At 39.7% G+C, this 17,934-nt stretch overlaps 2 protein-coding genes across 4 annotated transcripts in view; one reads left to right on the forward strand and one right to left on the reverse strand.

Annotated features, from left to right (window-relative positions):
* The window catches only part of COL9A2 (collagen type IX alpha 2 chain), a 135,146-nt gene that overhangs the window by 71,490 nt on the left and 45,722 nt on the right, over positions 1–17,934 (reverse strand). The gene's annotated exons all lie outside the window — the stretch shown is intronic.
* SMAP2 (small ArfGAP2) overlaps positions 1–17,934 on the forward strand; it is a 55,904-nt gene that overhangs the window by 23,855 nt on the left and 14,115 nt on the right. The window contains exons 1-4 of one of the 2 annotated variants that reach the window (XM_049878913.1): positions 790–1,593; positions 12,594–12,727; positions 14,271–14,356; positions 15,354–15,432. In XM_049878913.1, the coding sequence (XP_049734870.1) occupies positions 14,274–14,356; positions 15,354–15,432 (162 nt within the window). In that variant the 5' untranslated portion in view covers positions 790–1,593; positions 12,594–12,727; positions 14,271–14,273. Of the gene's footprint in view, positions 1–789; positions 1,594–12,593; positions 12,728–14,270; positions 14,357–15,353; positions 15,433–17,934 lie in introns of those variants that run through there. The other variant, XM_049878912.1, reaches the window with a different exon arrangement.

Consider the following 17,934-nt stretch of genomic DNA (forward strand, 5'->3'; position numbering starts at 1 on the left):
CCTGTTGCCTTCTGAGTGTACAGGCATAATGTCTTTAGAAAAAAGCCATTTTAAGTTAACTGCTAAGATGGGTTTAGATGTTGATCGATTAATCCTTTAATCAGTGAATACCTAGCAGCGTTCTACTTTACTAACCTCTTTTTTCTGGTTACCTGGTAGGAGGATAATATTGCTTTACTTCATCTATACTCAGTAGCAATCTGATTGCCGTACCTGTTATATTATCGATCTCCTGGATTAAGTTGGCTCAACTGGTTTTGCTCTCTTTTGCTAGAATCTCGAAGCCTCCATCTTTATCGTGCATACTTTGATATTTTATATAAATATGGGAGGAGTATAAAACCAGCACCAGGAAGTAGAAGTGGTAAGAAGGCAGGGACTCAGTCAGTACAAGTTTGCCTCGCTATCCGAAAGTACAGCATTCCTATGAAACTTTTTGTAAGCCAAAGTGCCATAAAGCCAAGAAGTAATTACCATTAATTTATACGAGGAAAAATTTTGAACGTTCCCAGACCCAAAAACTAACCTACCAATCATACCAGATGACACATAAAGCCTGGGCAGGAGCTGTGGGGGAGGATCCCGGAAGGGTGGACCACCAGGGACTGGTGGAGTGCACCCAGGGGCCATCGGGCAAGGGGGCGGCCGTCACTGCAGCGTCCTGGGCACTGAACACCTTCAGAGGATGGGGAGCAGGAGGACGAGGAGAAGGGGGAGGGAGAGGACGAGGGGGAGAGGAGGGGAAGGGGGAGGGGGAGGAGGAGGCAGCTGAGGGAGGCCTGGGGGAGGAGCTTCTGGGCTTTCTGACCAGGCTGCCCCCCAGCCTCGCTGGCCTGGACTGCATGCCGCCCCCTCAGGCATGTCGCACTTTGAGTTCCCAGACTACCACACCCCCCGAGGTTGCCAAGACGATCAAGGGGGACTGGCGCACCTCTAGCACCGCTGACCTGTTTTTCAACTACTGATCCCACTGTCAGCGGGGACACATGCCGCCAAACCAGCTGTTTACCTAGAGGAAAGCTGTTTTCTCTTTTCGCCTTTTTTCGTAAAGGCGAAAATCCTCTTCCGTTTTCTTTTAGTTAATGAATCTTTCGGTTATGGAAAACATGTACTAATGTAGATCTTTCCTAAAAGTGAAGTGGCAGAAATGAACTTTCAAATAGCGGGAGAAACCTATGTAAGGAAGGCATCTCTAACAGTGCCACCTAACAGCACAACTGGCCACCTTTTGAAATATGACATAACTGACTTAGCACTAGAGGTGTTCGAGGACGGTCTGGGTGCTCACCTAGAGAAGGGGCTCCTTCATTCAGTGGGAGGTTGGATTCAATGACTTCTAAGGTTCTTTCTACCTCTGATTTTCTAATTTTAAATTCTTTGGTATAGTATTTACCTTTATGCTTGAATTAATCTCAGAAATGTTTGAATTTGCTTCATCTCAAACATTTAAAAAGTTTAACGTTTGCTGTTTTTTCAAATGTATGACTGTAGACAGTGTCGCTTTTATGACAAACGGAAACAACATTCTTGCAAGATGGACCGGATGGGAATGGACTTCTCTTGCAGAGCACTCTAACAGCAGAGGTTGATTGAGTAAGCACTTAGTTTGGTCTTATGGTTCCTTAAAATGTTTGTACTTTCAGAAGTTTAAAGTATTTTTTATTGTTATTTTGAAATAGGGAACTGAGTGAATTCTCTTTTGGGTAGATGGAAATAGACTGGTAAACATACCTCTCAGCAGTCCTACTTGATTTCTCCAAGACGGCGCTAGTGTTTCTGTGTATTCCCCTTTGTAATGAATCAAGGAATAGAGGGGAATAATGAAGGGAACTGAGGTTACAAATTAGAATTGTTTTTCAAACAAATACTGCTTCTTTCTCACTTTGACTCCCAAATGAGTTATTAAGTGTCATAAGTCATGTTATAAGTCAAAGAGAGTCAACTTCTACTTTAAAATCAGAGTTGGTAAATTTTTCCTTATGTGGCTATCTCATTTTAAACCAGTTTTCAGTGCCAGTCACAGGCTCCATAAACTGAATGTGATCTCATTTGTTAGATTCATCAAGATCTAGCATCTTCATAAAGTGTTTATGATATTTCGAATTTTCAGAACCATTGACTGCTAAGATGCCCTGATGGCACAGTGGCTAAAGTGCTCAGCTACTAACCCAAAGGTCGACAGTTCAAACTCACCAGCCGCTCCTTGGAAACCCTCTAGGGCAGTTCTCCTCTGTCCTGTAGAGTCACTATGAGTTGGAAACAACTTGGCAGCAAGGGGTTTTATTGAAGGTTAAGCAGGAAGGGACCTAAAAATTACCTACTATCATGTTATAGATGGGAGCCCTGGTGGCACAGTAGCTAAGAGCTCAGCCACTAACCAAAATATCCACAGTTCGGATCCACCAGCCGCTCCTTGAAAACCCTATGGGGCCGTTCTGCTCTTATAGAGTCACTTTGGCAATGGGGTTTTTTATTTAATCATCTTATAGAGCTGGAGTAGTAGAAGGGCCCTTAAAACTCATCATGCACCCACCTATTATGCATGGATCATTTCTTTACCATCCCTGAGAGTTGATTATCCAGCTACTACTTGAATATCTGCCAACCAAAAAAAGAGAACCCATTGCTGTCGAGTTGGTTCCAACTCATAGCAACCCTACAGGACACAGTAGAACCGCCCCATAGGGTTTCCAAGGCTGTGATCTTTATGGAGGCAGACTGCCATATCCTTCTCCCATGGAGCAGCTGATGGGTTCAAACTGCTGACCTTTCACTTAGCAGCCGAGTGCTTAAGCCACTGTGCTACCAGAGCTCCCTTTGAACATCTGCACTTACTAGAATTTTACTATTTCTGGATATGCTGCATTTGTTTTCACACAACCTCAATTGTTAGAAAATTCTTCCCTAGAGTGTGCTAAAATGAACTTCTACTTATTGGTGCTAATTCTGCCTTTGGAGCTTTGCCAAACTAACCTAACCCCTTTTCTGTGTGATAGCTTAGCCTGTAAAGTGTTTGAAAACTTCTCCCTTCATTTAGCAAAACAAGGAAAATTGTGTAATTTTTTTTATGTTGCTTGTTGATGAACTCATTTAACAAATATTTATTGTATAACTATCTTCTGCTTGCTAGCATTATGTTAAATGTCTGAAATAAATGATGATGGGACCTGATATATTTAGGGCAAGAGAGACCTGTGAGCAACTAATTGAAATAAGATATTAAATAATGAAGCCACCACTCGTCTGTCAGTTTGTCATACTGTGGTGGCTTGCATGTTGCTGTGATGCTGGAAGCTATGCCACCAGTATTTCAAATACCAGCAGGGTCAACCATGATGGACAGGTTTCAGCAGAGCTTCTGCTAAGACAGACTGGGAAGAAGGACCTGGCAATCTACTTCTGAAAAAATTGGCTAGTGGAAACCTTATGGATAGCAGCAGAACATTGTCTGATATAGTGCCAGAAAATGAGCCTCTCAGGTTGGAAGGCACTCAAAACACGACTGGGGAAGAGCTGCCTTCTCCAAAGTAGAATCAACCTTAATGACACGGATGGAGTCAAGCTTTCAGGACCTTCATCTTCTGATGTGGCACAACTCAAAATGAGAAGAAACAGCTGCAGACATCCATTAATAATCAGAATGTGCAATGTACAAAGTATGAAGCAAGGAAAATTGGACATTGTCAAAAATGAAATGGAATGCTTGAAGATCAATATCCTAGGCATTAGTGAGCTGAAGTGGACTGGTATTGGCTGTTTTGAATCAGACAAACATATGGTCTGCTCTGCCAGGAACAATAAACTGAAGAGGAACAGCATTGCATTCATTGTCAAAAAGAACATTTCAAGATCTAGCCTGAAGTACAACGCTGTCAGTGATGGGATAATATCCGTACACGTACAGGGAAGACCATTTAATATGACTGTTAGTCAAACTTACACACCAACCACTAATGCCAAAGTTGAAGAAATTGAAGATTTTTACCAACTCCTGTCATCTGAAATTGATCAAACAAGCAGTCAAGATGCATTGATAATTTCTGGTGATTAGAATGTGAAAGTTGGAAACAAAGAAGAAGGATCAGTAACGGGAAAATACGGCCTTGTGATAGAAATGACATGGGAGATCCCATGATAGACTTTTAAAAAATCAGCAACTTATTCATTAGAAGTACGGTTTGCAACAACATAAATGGTGGCTATACATGTGGACGTCACTGAACAGAATACACAGGAATCAGATCAACTACATCTGTGGAAAGAGATGATGGAGAAGCTCGATATTACCAGTCAGAACAAGGCCAAGGACCAATTGCAAAACAGACCATCAATTGCTCCTATGCAAGTTCAAGTTGAAGCTGAAGAAAATTAAAATGAATCCATGACAGCCAAAGTATGACCTTGAGTATATTCCACCTGAATTTAGAGACCATCTCAAGAATAGATTTGACATATTGAACACAAATGACCAAAGACCAGACAGGTTGTGGGATGACATCAAGGGCATCATACATGAAGAAGCAAAAGGTCATTAAAAAGACTGAAAAGGAAAAAAAAAAAGAAAAGACCAAAATGGATGTCAGGAGAGACTCTGAAACTTACTCTTAAATGTACAGTAGCTAAAGCAAATGGAAGAAATGATGAGATGAAAGAGTTGAACAGAAGAGTTCAAAGGGCGGCTCGAGAAGACAAAGTAAAGTATTATAATGAAATGCACTAAAGACCTCGAGTTAGAACACCAAAAGGGAAGAACACACTTGGCATTTCTCAAGCTGAAAGAACTAAAGAAAAAATGCAAGCCTTGAGTTGCAAGATTGAAGGATTCTATGGGCAAAAAATTGAACAACACAAAAAGCATCAAAAGAAGGTGAAAGGATTACAGAGCCACTATATCAAAAAGAAATGGTCGATGTTCAACCATTTCAGGAGGTAACAAACGATCAAGAACCTACGGTACTGAAGGAAGAAGTCCAAGCTGTGCACTGAAGGCATTGGCAAAAAACAAGGCTCCATGAACTGACAGAATACCAATTAAGATGTTTCAACAAATGGATGCAGTGTTGGAAGCGTTCACTTGTCTATGCCAAGAAATTTGGAAGACAGCTACTTGGCCAATTGACTAGAAGAGATCCATATTTGTACCCATTCTGAAGAAAGGTTATCCAACAGAATGCAGAAATTACTGAACAATGTCATTGGTAACACACCAAGTAAAATTATGCTAAAGACAACTCAAAAACAATTGCAGCAGTACATCGACAAGGAACTGCCAGAAATTCAAGCCGGATTCAGAAGAGGACGAGGAATGAGGGATATCATTGCTAGTGTCAGATGGATCTTGGCTGAAAGCAGAGAATACCAGAAAGATGTTTACCCGTGTTTTATTGATTACACAAAGGCATTCAACAGTGTGGATTATAACAAATTATGGATATCATTGTGAAGAATGGGAATTCCAGAACACTTAATTGTGCTCATATGGAACGTGTACACAGACCAAGAGGCAGTCATTTGAACAGAGCAAGGGGATATTGCATGGTTTAAAATCAGAAAAGGTGTGCATCAGTATTGTATCCTTTCACCATACTTATTCAATCTGTATGCTGAGGAAATAATCTGAGAAGCTGGACTATATGAAGAAGAATGTAGCATCAGGATTGAAAGAAGATTCATTAACAACCTGCAATATGCAGATGACACAACTTTGCTTGCTGAAAATGCAGAAGATTTGAAGCACTTACTGATGAAGATCAAAGACCACAGCCTTCAGTATGGACTATACCTTAACATAAAAAAAGAAAAACACTCAAAAACTGGACCAATAAGCAACATCGTGATTAACAGAGGAAATATTGAAGTTGTCAAGGATTTCATTTTACTTGGATCCACGATCAAGGCTCATAGAAGCAGCAGTCAAGAAATCAAATGACATATTTCATTTGGCAAACCTGGTGCAAAAGACCTCTTTAAAGTGTTAAAAAGCAAAGATGTCACCTTGAGGACTAAGATGCACCTGCCTCAAGCAATAGTATATTCAGTCACCTCATATGCATGCAAAAGCTGGACGAATGAATAAGGAAGACCAAAGACGAATCAAAGTCTTTGAGTTATTGTGTTGGCAAAGAATGTTAAATATACCATGGACTGCCAAAAGGACAAACACGTTTGTCTTGGAAGAAGTACAGCCGGAATGCTCCTCAGAAAGGAAGATGGCGAGACTTTGCCATGTACTTTGGACATGTTATCAGGAGGGACGGGTCCCTGGAGAAGGACATCATGCTTGGTCAAGTGGAGGGTCAGCGAAAAAGAGGAAGACTCTCAGTGAGATGGATTGACACAGTGGCTGCAATAATAGGCCCAAACATAGCAACAACTGTGAGGATGGTTCAGGACTGGGCAGTTTTTTGTTCTGTTGTACATAGTGGTGCTAGGAGTCAGAACTGACTCAACAGCAGCTAACAACAACAACAAATAATGAAGAGGAAAGCGTACAGTGGATAATGAGCCATAGAGAAGATTAAGCTTTATCCCATCGGAGGACTTTGGACTGGGTTTTAAAAAGTTTGTCAAGCAGAGAATAGGGAAGAAGGCCACGTCAGGTAGGATGAATGGTGTAAGTAAAGACGTGGAGGTGTGAAGGCATGGCTTATTTCAGAATGACGACTTACTCACTGTGTATACAGCACAGACTCCTAAAGGGCTTTAGAGGTCATAGACGGAGTTTCAACTTATTCTGCAGTCAATAAGGAACCATAGAAGGTTGTGTTGTTTTGTTTTGAAAATGCCTGTATTGTTTTTTCTCATTACAAAAGTAATACAAGCTCATGCAAACAATTCAGAGTGTATAAAGATATAGAGAAGGAAATACATATTTCAAACCCCACTCCCCAGAAATAATAGCTTTCAATATTTTATGTATATTCTAGACATTTTTTCTGTGCATACACACATACAGTTATTAACATTTCTAAACAAAATTAAATTGTTCCATATATACTATTTTAAAACAATTAAAAATTACTATTTCATGGAGATATCTCTCTGTATAATAGAGAGCTACATAATTTTTCTCCATTGTAGGGAGATGCAATTTCTTGACATAATCTCCTACTGATGTTTCCAATTTTTATAAACATGTAGTAATTAAGTTACCTAATACATTTCTTTATGTTCTTGACCTGCTGCTTCCCTAGATGGATTCTTACAACTGAGTTGAAGAATTCACTTACTTTTAATTAAATTTTTAGCAAATTTTTCTTCCCTGCTATGTGCAAAAAACTGTGCTGTGCCCTGGGAATATGACAGTGAATGACACAGATCTGGTTTCTGCTCCTATGACACGTATAGTTTAGGGGGAAAGACAGATATTGAACAATGACACAAGTAAATATGTTATTACCGAATGTGGTAAGGATTAGGAAGAAAAAGTAAAGGGTACAGTGCAAGTTTATAACCTTAAAAAAAGCCCTTATCTTTTAGAGATATATACTGAAGTCTTTACAGGTGAAATGGTATGGTGTTTGGGATTTGCTTCAAAATAAGCCAAGGCTGAGGATGAGGAAAAATTGCTGGGAGTCTAGCTAAAACAAATTGGCCAGGAGTTGATAATTCCTGAAGCTTGTGGTCCATTATACTTTAGTTTTATATGTTTGAAATTTTCCATACTAAGGTGGTAAAAACCAAAAGAAAGAGTAGAAGAGAAGTTATAGTCTGGTTTAGTTTGTGGTGGGCCAAAGGAAGACATCTTTGAGAAAGAAACATTTCAGCTTAGACCCTGGTGATATATAGGAGTTGGCCAGTGGTGAATGATGGTTGCGTAAGAGCTTTTTAGGCAGTAGGAACAGCATGTACAAGGCCATAAGGAAGGAACATGTTGATGCTTTGAGGAAATGAAAAGACCAGTGTCACAGGAGTTGAGGCTGGAGAAGTAGGCATGAACCAGATCATAGGAGGCTTTGGAGACCATGGGTTAAGGGTTTTGTTCTTTATTCCAACAGTAATAGAAGGAGACCTTCCATAGAAGGATATTAAGCAGCAGAGTGACAAGGCTGCTTTTGTTTCTTTAAGAGATCAAGCTTACTGTTTTGTGGAGAATGGTTTTGGTTGGGGGCCAGGGAAGAAGTGAATGTAAAAGTAGAGAGACATTAGGAGCTTATTGTACTAGTCTAAGAGAGATTCTGGTGACTTTGGTTTAGAGAGATAGTGATATAGATAGAGAAAAAAGAGATACTGATTTGAGAGAGGTTTTAGTCTTGGTGATGATACTGGTGTGGGGTTTGAAGGAGGAAGAGGTATCAAAGATGATGCATAAATTTCTGATGTATGGCAGTGTAAATTACTAAGGTGGAGAATAATGGAGAAAGAGTAGATTTTGTGGCAAGAGCTCAAGAGCTCAATATGGAATATGCCCTTCAGAAAATTTGTGCCAATTTGAGAGTACATGTAAGATTTACATTTAGGGATGTGATCTGTACAGATTTGTGTTTTAAAAAGATCATTCTGATGAGAGTTTGGAGACCAGTTTGTTATTAATCTGTGAGTTCTTTAAAAAAAGGGACTCTCATCTTTATTATCTCAGCTTTTGTATCCCCAGTACCTAGCAGGCGAATGTTGGCATATAGTACCTAGCAGGCGAATGTTGGCATATAGTAGGTATTCAGTAAATAATGCTGAAAGAATGAACGCTTGTAGGCAAGAGATGAGAAGGTCTTGGGTAGAGATGGAGAGATTCTGGAAAATTTTTCAAGGTAGAGTCAATAGGACTTGGATCTAAGATGGAATATATTTTCTCCCCCTTCCTTTACCCTTTTTTTTTTTTCCTTTACCCTTTCAATTGAGAGATTTTCAACAGCTCCACTATGTTGGAAAGTCTAAATATGGTAACATGGGTAGCCATCATTTATCAAATTCTTTTTTCTGCAACATTTATTTGCTTGGAACTCCATGAGAGGTTAGGGTCAACTCACAAAATGGTTGATTATTAAAGGAGCAGTAATTATTATAATAGTAGCTTTAAACCATCTGATACTCCAGGTTTCCTCCTCTCTGCTGAGTTTTCAGGCCCACAACCCTTCTAAGTCTGGCAGCTCCAGCGGTAGGAGAAGTTTTTTTTTTTTTTTTAATTGTGCAGGGAAGTTTTAACAGCAAGGCAAATTTGTAGGAGACCAGTAGTAGTCATTCAGTATCTAAAAGCTTTCCAGAAGCTGAGTAAATTGGAAATTACCTACGTGCTTTCCATTTTATTAATGGAGAAGTGAGCCCCAGAGGGACTTGTCAAACCCATGCAGTGAGCTCAGGTTTTCCTGATGCTGGGCTGGTACTTAGAGTAGTTGATTTCTTGACTAATCAACCAAATCCATATACTTTCTTCATTTTCACTGATTCCTTATTGCAGGGTGATTACATACATATTAATTTTAATATTGCTTAATGCTGCCTCAGGCTACTGTTGAATATGTTCAGTTAGCCATTACCTTGTATTTGCATTGTGCTAACACTGATGGTGTAGTGGTTAAGTGCTACAGCTGCTAACTAAGAGGTCGGCAGTTCAAATCCAACAGGCACTCCTTGGAAACTCTATGCAGCAGTTCTGCTCTGTCCTATAGGGTTGCTATGATTCGGAATCCTCTTGACAGCAGCGAGTTTGGTTGGTTTTTTGGTTTTATCGGTGGAGAAGATGAATGGGAGATAGGTTCTAGAAATCTCATTCTATACCATGTTCTTATATGTTGCTGTTGTTTTTTATTGTCCCTCTACATTCTAGGCACTGCGAGGTGGATATTATTGTACACATTTTGTAGCTGAGGAAACTGAAGCTTAGGAAGTTGAAGTAGCTCTCCAAAGGTCACAGAGCTGATCACTGATGGAGCTCCAACCAAGCCTAAGTCTTTTCTGACTCCAAAGCCTCTACTTTTAATAACTACATATTTCCCCACATTTCCAGCCATAAAGTAACTTTGGTCTCTTGTATTTTTCTCTTCTCCAATTTCAGAATGTTTTATGGAGCCTGCAGTTATTGACTAAAAAACCCAGCGGCTCAAAACTAAAGGAGACTGAGTGTCTGAGATAGTACTGTCACTGTTTCACTGGAAGAAGGTTGGAGGAGGGATGACAGATATGGGGGCAAAGGAGGATCCCCCCCGGGCTTTCCAGGAGAGTGTCGTTGCCTGTATTTCTGTACCAAGACCTCGTCAGTGGCTCCAGATCAAGTCTTAATTTAATATTCCTCAGAGGCAAAACCTGTTGCTGTCAAGTCAATTCTGACTCATAGTGACTTTATAGGACAGAGTAGAACTGCCCCATAGGGTTTCCAAAGCTGTAAATTTTTACGGAAGCTGACTGCCACGTCTTTCTCCTGTGGAGAGGCTGTTGAGTTCAAATTGCTGACCTTTCGGTTAGCAGCCAACAACTTAACCACTATGCCTCCAGGGCAAAAACCAAAAAAACCCAAACCCACTGCCTTCGAGTGGATTCTGACTCATAGCAACCCTATAGGACAGAGTAGAACTGCCCCATAGAGTTTCCAAGAAGCACCTGGCAGATTGAAACTGCTGACCTCTTGGTTAACAGCTGTAACACTTAACCACTACACCACCAGGGTTTCTACCAGGGCAAAAGGACCTTAAATACTCTGGAATGTGGTCTGGAGAATTTCCAGTGTGACAATGTTTTAGATAATTGGGGATTCCCTACTCTGGATTTAGGGCCAAGAAGCAAACAGGCTAACATTCCATAGCTAACTTTTAGTGTTTTGGCTTCTGGACTTTGTTAGCAAACAAATACATTTTAACAATCTTATCATGAGTTCTAGACTCTAGAATCTAGAGCAAAGGAAAAATGGTAAAGAAATATGAAACATTAACTTTTGGCCCTATTTTTAGTCTCATATAGGTCTTTTCAGAATTCCTTTCTGAAAACTATAACTTAATAATGTACAGCACTTTAGGAAACCTCATTCATACCTGTTTAGGTTTTTCATTTTGTGTTTATATAACTCCCTACCATCCGAAGAAAGTGTGTGAGTTGCATGCGGGTATATCAGCTATATGGCTGAACTACTGTGCAACCTGTCTACAGATTTGGAGGTACCAAAGGTCTTTTTAACAGATCTGAGCCTGTGTGGAGAGTAGCAATAAGAAGGTTTTGGGATAACATTTCAGGCAGAGAACACCACCTGGTGGTTATAAGGAGGATTTAAACATTCGGTATCTGCAGTCTTTGTCACAGAACATGAGTGATATCTTTATCCACAAAAAATTACCTTTTCACTTATAATAACTGTGAATTCAAATTTCTCAGAATGATTTCCTGCCATATGACTCTAGCATTCCTGTTTTAAAACTGCCGTCAAAACCTCTGGCTAAGCAGATCCTTGCCTGTGCCCTGCAGAAGTGAAGCCTCCTGCTCTTTGATGATCCAAGCACAAGTCTTGTTTATGTCTGTAGAAACCCAACTGTGTCTTTTCACCTCTTTATTGCAACCTTCACCTGTGACATCATGCTTATTTTATGTGGTAAATTTCTGCCTAGTAGAATGCTGGAGAAGGAAATGGTTTTGGTTTTCAGCAAGTCTTTAGCAGGTGTCATATAAAAGTAAGTCACTTTTTTCTGTTACAGGAATTATGAAGAAGAGTTTGATAATATTCCAGGGTGATTAGCAGGATGAGCAAAGGTGACGGGGACGGGAGATTCTGTAACAGTTTTTTATTAACATACCTGAGATTTTTTTTTTTTTTTTGTAATGGGCATCTTCATTATTTAGCCACCTTGAATCTAAGTAATTCTGTAGTTGGGTAAAGTAGGGACATCAGCCCAAGGGGAAAGGATCCTATTAAGCTAATCTGGATGCATGTTTTATAGGCCTGGGGGGAACGGAGGATAAACAACGTTTTAAGTTTCAGGTTGAGCCTTGGGCTGGCACGGCAGGGCTATATCCTTTTTCCTAGGAGGAAAATTGAATCCAGGCCACCACTCTTGAAAGGTTTCTTGGGGGAGGGGTATTCATGGTAAAAGTGCTGGGCAGAATAGAATGTGACACAGCTTTGCACTGTTCTCCTGCGATTTCTCTTTATATGAGTAATGGAGTATTATAACATCTAGGTTTCAATACTCATATTATCAGGCATTGCAAACACTGCTCCATATACAAAAGGCCACATAGTGTATGATTCCATTTATATGAAATGTCCAGAATAGGCAAATCTATGGAGACAGAATTTGTGGTTATCAGGAGCTGGGAGGGATGGGAGGAAAAGGAAAGTGTCCGCTGATGGGTACAGAGTTTCCTTTTGGAATGATGAAAATGTTCTGGAATTAGATAGTAGTGTTGGTTACACACTGTGTGAATATAATGAAAACTATGAATTGTACACTTAGAAATTAAAAATAAATAAAAACAAAAGCTGCTCATGGAGGAATGAACAATAAAAAGTGGTAAAAATCCTGTCTCTTATGTTCTAGTGGAAATGTTGTCTGGTAATCTCACTTGGTGCTTCCTGCTATGCATGGTGAGCAGATAATAGTACAGCTTGGGCCTGGAGTGCCTGGAGTATTGTTATAATACGTACCTTATTACCCTGTTCCTGATCTTCACAGGACCGCGATGGGCCTCCTGGAACATTGGTGTCTTCATCTGCATTCGATGTGCTGGAATCCACAGGAATTTGGGGGTGCACATATCCAGGGTAAAATCAGTTAACCTTGACCAATGGACTCAAGAACAGATTCAGGTACTTGCATAGCCCAAGAGTCAGCTGCTCCCATATTTCCATGTAAAAGTACTTCCATGATGGTGGCATACTGGTTAAGAGCTCAGGCTGCTAACCAAAATGTCAGCAGTTCAGATCCACCAGCCGCTCCTTGGAAACTGTATGGGGCAGTTCTACACTGTCCTATAGGGTCACTATGAGTCGGAGTTGACTTACCGGCAACGGGTTTGGTGTATTTTGCAGGGGGACAGAGTTGAAGATAAAGAAACTTCTAATTGTTAAATACTTAAAATTAATAAATACTTAAATTATCACCCCTTAATAGAGAACTTTTAGATCTTTTTTATTTAAGATGTGAGTTATTCTACTTATATTTTACCTCCTTCAAAACACAGTGTATAGGCTTTTACACCATGGGCCAATGAAGGTATTAAGGAGAATCTTTGGATTATTTTCTAAGACTCATAGCATTTACAGATTTAACATTTTAGTTTTAGATATTTACACACACAGAACACCCAAATCGTAGACTTATAACAATATCTTATTGCTAAAATGCGTATGGAGCCCTGGTGGCATAAGTAGTTAAGAGCTCGGCTTAGATAGTGGTGTTGGTTGCACACTGAGTTCTGCTACATCTTGTAGCTTCATTATTCTCTATTCTATTCCTGCATTGAAACTTTTTAAAGTGATAAAAAACAAAACAAAACAAAAAAACTTTCTTTTGGGGGCAGGAAAAGAGGTCCGAAAGAAAACCAGTTGCTAATGTTGGTGATGGAAAGAAGAGGTTATTCTTAGCCACAAAATGGCTTAAAAATTACTTTAGACTGTGTTTATAGATTCAGTAAAGATCTAAAAAGGTGAGTTATATTTTTCAGTTATACTTTACTCTGTCTTATAAAGAAATCACATGCTATGGGGTTATTCGAGGATTTGAAGATTTAAAAACATCTTTGATGTTATCCCTCACAGGTGTTGAGGGCTGTACTGTATGCTAACCTAAAAGTTGAAGATTTGAACCCATTCAGCAACTTTGCCAAAGAAAGGCCTGATGAACTGCTTCCATAAAGATTATAGCCAAGAAAACCCTATGGAGCAAATATACTCTGTAACATGCTGAGGTTGTCATGAGTCAGAATTGACTCTATGGCAAGGGTTGTTTTTTTTTTTTTTAATTAAGAAACATACGTTTATTGGCAATAAAGCTGAGTAGGTTTATTAATAGTATAAACTCAGAATTGTAATAATGATTATTGCCTGCCAGTTAGTTTGATGGGTAGCTATGTGTCTTGGATTTCCAAATGAGATCTTGAATTATTATTGAATTAAATGATTTCTAGAGGCAAATCTTTCAGTACAAGGGGGAGGGAGACAGCTGTGGAGGCAAATGGTTGGAGACTCCTAGTAGAGTAGAGAGAATCATGAATTTAAACACAGGTTTAAATCTTGGTTCTGCCACTCTATAGACTGGTTCTTCATCTGTAAAATGGTGGAATTAGGTGAGAATTTTTTCTGTTCTTTCCTGCTCTGACATTCCATATTTCCATATTCTCTTTAACTGCAGTGCATGCAAGAGATGGGGAATGGAAAAGCAAACCGCCTTTATGAAGCCTACCTTCCTGAGACCTTTCGTCGACCTCAGATAGACCTGTATCTTTTCTGGAGCAATCTAGAAAGCTGAATGGTATTTTGATGTTTTAGGAGAGTCACATATGACTTGAGGCCTGTGATCTGACTAAGCCATCTCTGTGTAGATTAGTCAAAGTCATTGCCTATTTTCTTCTCCTATAACCTAGACACACAAAAAGCACATATATACTTCCTGATGTCACAGGTGTCATGTTGTGTCACATGGAACAATCATTTAGGAATTAAGAATGCAGTGGTTTCACTGTGAATTCTTCTATAAAGTGATATCTCCAATAGTTTTTGGATCTCTGAAACTATTGTTTGATGAAAAGAATAGCTCACTGTGCTCTGTTGAGCCCTGGCAGTCAGCAAAGCTGCCATTCATTTTCATTGCCTTTTTATGTCCTGTGTGAAAGAATGAACAGTTGTTGACTGATTTATCAATAACTTTCTCCCCCTGCCCTTCAACAAGAGATGGTACCCAGCAAACAAAACCAACATCCCTAAGGCCATGTTTCCCAAAATGTGATTTGCAGATAATTTTGTCAGAGTTTTCTTTCTGGTGAGTGCAGGTAGAACCTGCTAAAATCAGATTTGAGCACCCTCTAGAAGACCCCAGGTCAGAATCTGACAATGGGGCACAAAAGTTTATGTTTTTAAGGGGAATTTAGGTGGCTTTTTTTGAGGCCCTTTGACCTAAAGGCTTTAAAATAGATAATCTACTGCTTTAGTTGTGTTCTAGAACAGCCACAGCCACCTCTGATGTCAATGTGAAGGTTAATCCCTCTGCTGCTCTCATCGCTCTAAGGAAAATCATGGGAAATAATGATTCCCTGCAGGAACCATGAAGGAGGCATTCTAAGGTTTTGGTCAGGGAAACTGCATATGAAGAGACATGAGCCATATGGGAAAACCAGGGAGGGAGGGAGAACAAAGCTCCATGGGATACCAACTGACCTTTTTTTATTCATAGTGTTGGTAAGACTTGTTTGATTCCTCCTTAATAAGCTTTTTGCAGAGCTGTTGAAGGATTTATCCGAGATAAATATGAGAAGAAGAAATACATGGACCGAAGTCTGGACATAAATGCCTTTAGGGTTGGTTGTAAATCTTTCAAGTTTTGTTCATAATAAGTAGCTTACTTATAAATCAAGCTAGAAAAAAAATTGAAGAACAGCTACCAAAATACCATAAAGCCATTTAAAAATTGCAGAAGTGGAAAAGAGCCAGTTATTGAATCAAGACCATGAGATATCATGGAATAAAGTTTTGCCTACACGATAGGCAGGGCAAACCATTAGTGAAATTCTTTGCCTTGATCTCTATTTAGATGTTGTTAGTGATTCCCAGTTCCAAATTATTTCTTGACATGGACATGTTGGGTATACTAGATCAAACAGAATAATATATGTGTAGAAGGTATGTATGTACACATGCATGTATACTTTTTTTTTTTCTGTAAATGAAGTCAATAAAATTAGATGTAGCCAAGTCACCAAAGTTCCTTGAGTATGGCCAAAGTATATTTCCAGTATTACCTGGCAATACCCATTGTACTGATGGATCGATTGCCAATGGGACCCTTGTTCAGATCAGAGAAGGGTTTCAGAGGGTTCCAGTTGTGAAGTACACTTTCCATCTTAGGCATATGGTTAGAATCTGAAATACAATGTATGATAACCTGAACAAGTATAATGCACAGGAGAAAATATAACACGGTTTCTGGAAGAAGAGAATATGCCTGACTAATGACAGCTAAAAGAGAACCACTAAATAATGACTAGACTGGTCAGGATCAACTCAACAGCAATGGCTTTTAGATCAAAGGAATCCCTAGCTGGTGCAAATGGTTAACATGGTTGGCTACTAACTGAAAGATTGGAGGTTCAGGTCCACCCAGAGGTGCCTCAGAAGGAAGGCCTGGCAATCTACTTCTGAAAAATCAGCCACTGAAAACCAAATGGAGCAGAGTTCTACTCTGACACACATGGGGTTGCCATGAGTCAGAATTCACTCAAGGGCAACTGGTTTAGACTATCAAAAAGTCTTTGACAAGAGTCTACAGTAAATAAATGTCTAAATGCAAAACAGAACCACAAAGTAAACTTAAAAATACAGAAAAAAAGGAAGTATAACATACATAGGAAAAAGTGTTAACTATTTCTCTTAGAAATGGTTGACTACTTCTTCAGCCATGTAAGTATAGAGAATATGGGATTCTTTAGTTCTAGCACAGGTCCTATCTGTCTGTCTGTGTATTTATTGTTTTTTTTTTAGTGGAGGATATACTAGCCAGTGAAAACACTGAGTTTGCAGGGGCTCTAAGCCCTTTCGGGTAATTAAAAGTCAAGCTAATTAGAATCAGCTCCACAGTGATCTTTTTCAGGTTGTGTGAAAAGAGGTATTAAACAGGTGAGTTTCATTATAGACAAGTACGTGTAAAATAATACATGCGTTGTTGTTAGGTGCCGTCGAGTCAGTTCCGACTCATAGCGACCCTGTGCACAACAGAATGAAACACTGCCCAGTCCTGCGCCATCCTTACAGTCATTGTTATGCTTGAGCTCATTGTTGCAGCCACTGTGTCAATTCCACCTCGTTGAGGGTCTTCCTCTTTTCCGCTGACCCTGTCCTCTGCCAAGCATGATGTCCTTCCCCAGGGACTGATCCCTCCTGACAACATGTCCAAAGTATGAAAGACACAGTCTCACCATCCTTGCTTCTAAGGAGCATTCTGTTTGTACTTCTTCTAAGACAGATTTGTTTGTTCTTTTGGCAGTCCATGGTATATTCAATATTCTTCACCAACACCACAATTCAAAGGCGTCAACTCTTCTTCGGTCTTGCTTATTCATTGTCCAGCTTTCACATGCATATGATGCAATTGAAAATACCATGGCTTGGGTCAGGCACACTTTAGTCTTCAGGGTGACATCGTTGCTCTTCAACACTTTGAAGAGGTCCTTTGCAGCAGATTTGCCCATTGCAATGCGTCTTTTGATTTCTTGACGACTGCTTCCATGGGTGTTGATCATGGATCCAAGTAAAATGAAATCCTTGACAACTTCAATCTCCTCTCCGTTTATCATGATGTTGCTCATTGGTCCAGTTTGTTTTGTTTACGTTGAGGTGTAATCCATACTGAAGGCTGTGGTCTTTGATCTTCATCAGTAAGTGCTTCAAGTCCTCTTTACTTTCAGCAGGCAAGGTTGTGTCATCTGCATAACGCAGATTCTTAATGAGTCTTCCTCCAATCTTGATGCCCCGTTCTTCTTCATATAGTCCAGCTTCTCATATTATTTGTTCAGCATACAGATTAAATAGGTATGGTGAAAGAATACAACCCTAACGCACTCCTTTCCTGACTTTAAACCAATCAGTATCCCCTCGTTCTCTACAAACAACTGCCTCTTAATCTGTGTAAAGGTTCTTCATGAGCACAATTAAGTGTTCTGGAACTCCCATTTTTCACAGTGTTATCCATAGTTTGTTATGATCCACACAGTCAAATGCCTTTGCATAATCAGTAAAACACAGGTAAACATCCTTCTGGTATTCTCTGCTTTCAGCCAGGATCCCTCTGACATCAGCAATGATAT

This window comes from Elephas maximus, chromosome 3 (genome assembly GCF_024166365.1).
Source record: "Elephas maximus indicus isolate mEleMax1 chromosome 3, mEleMax1 primary haplotype, whole genome shotgun sequence".
NCBI lineage: Eukaryota > Metazoa > Chordata > Mammalia > Proboscidea > Elephantidae > Elephas > Elephas maximus.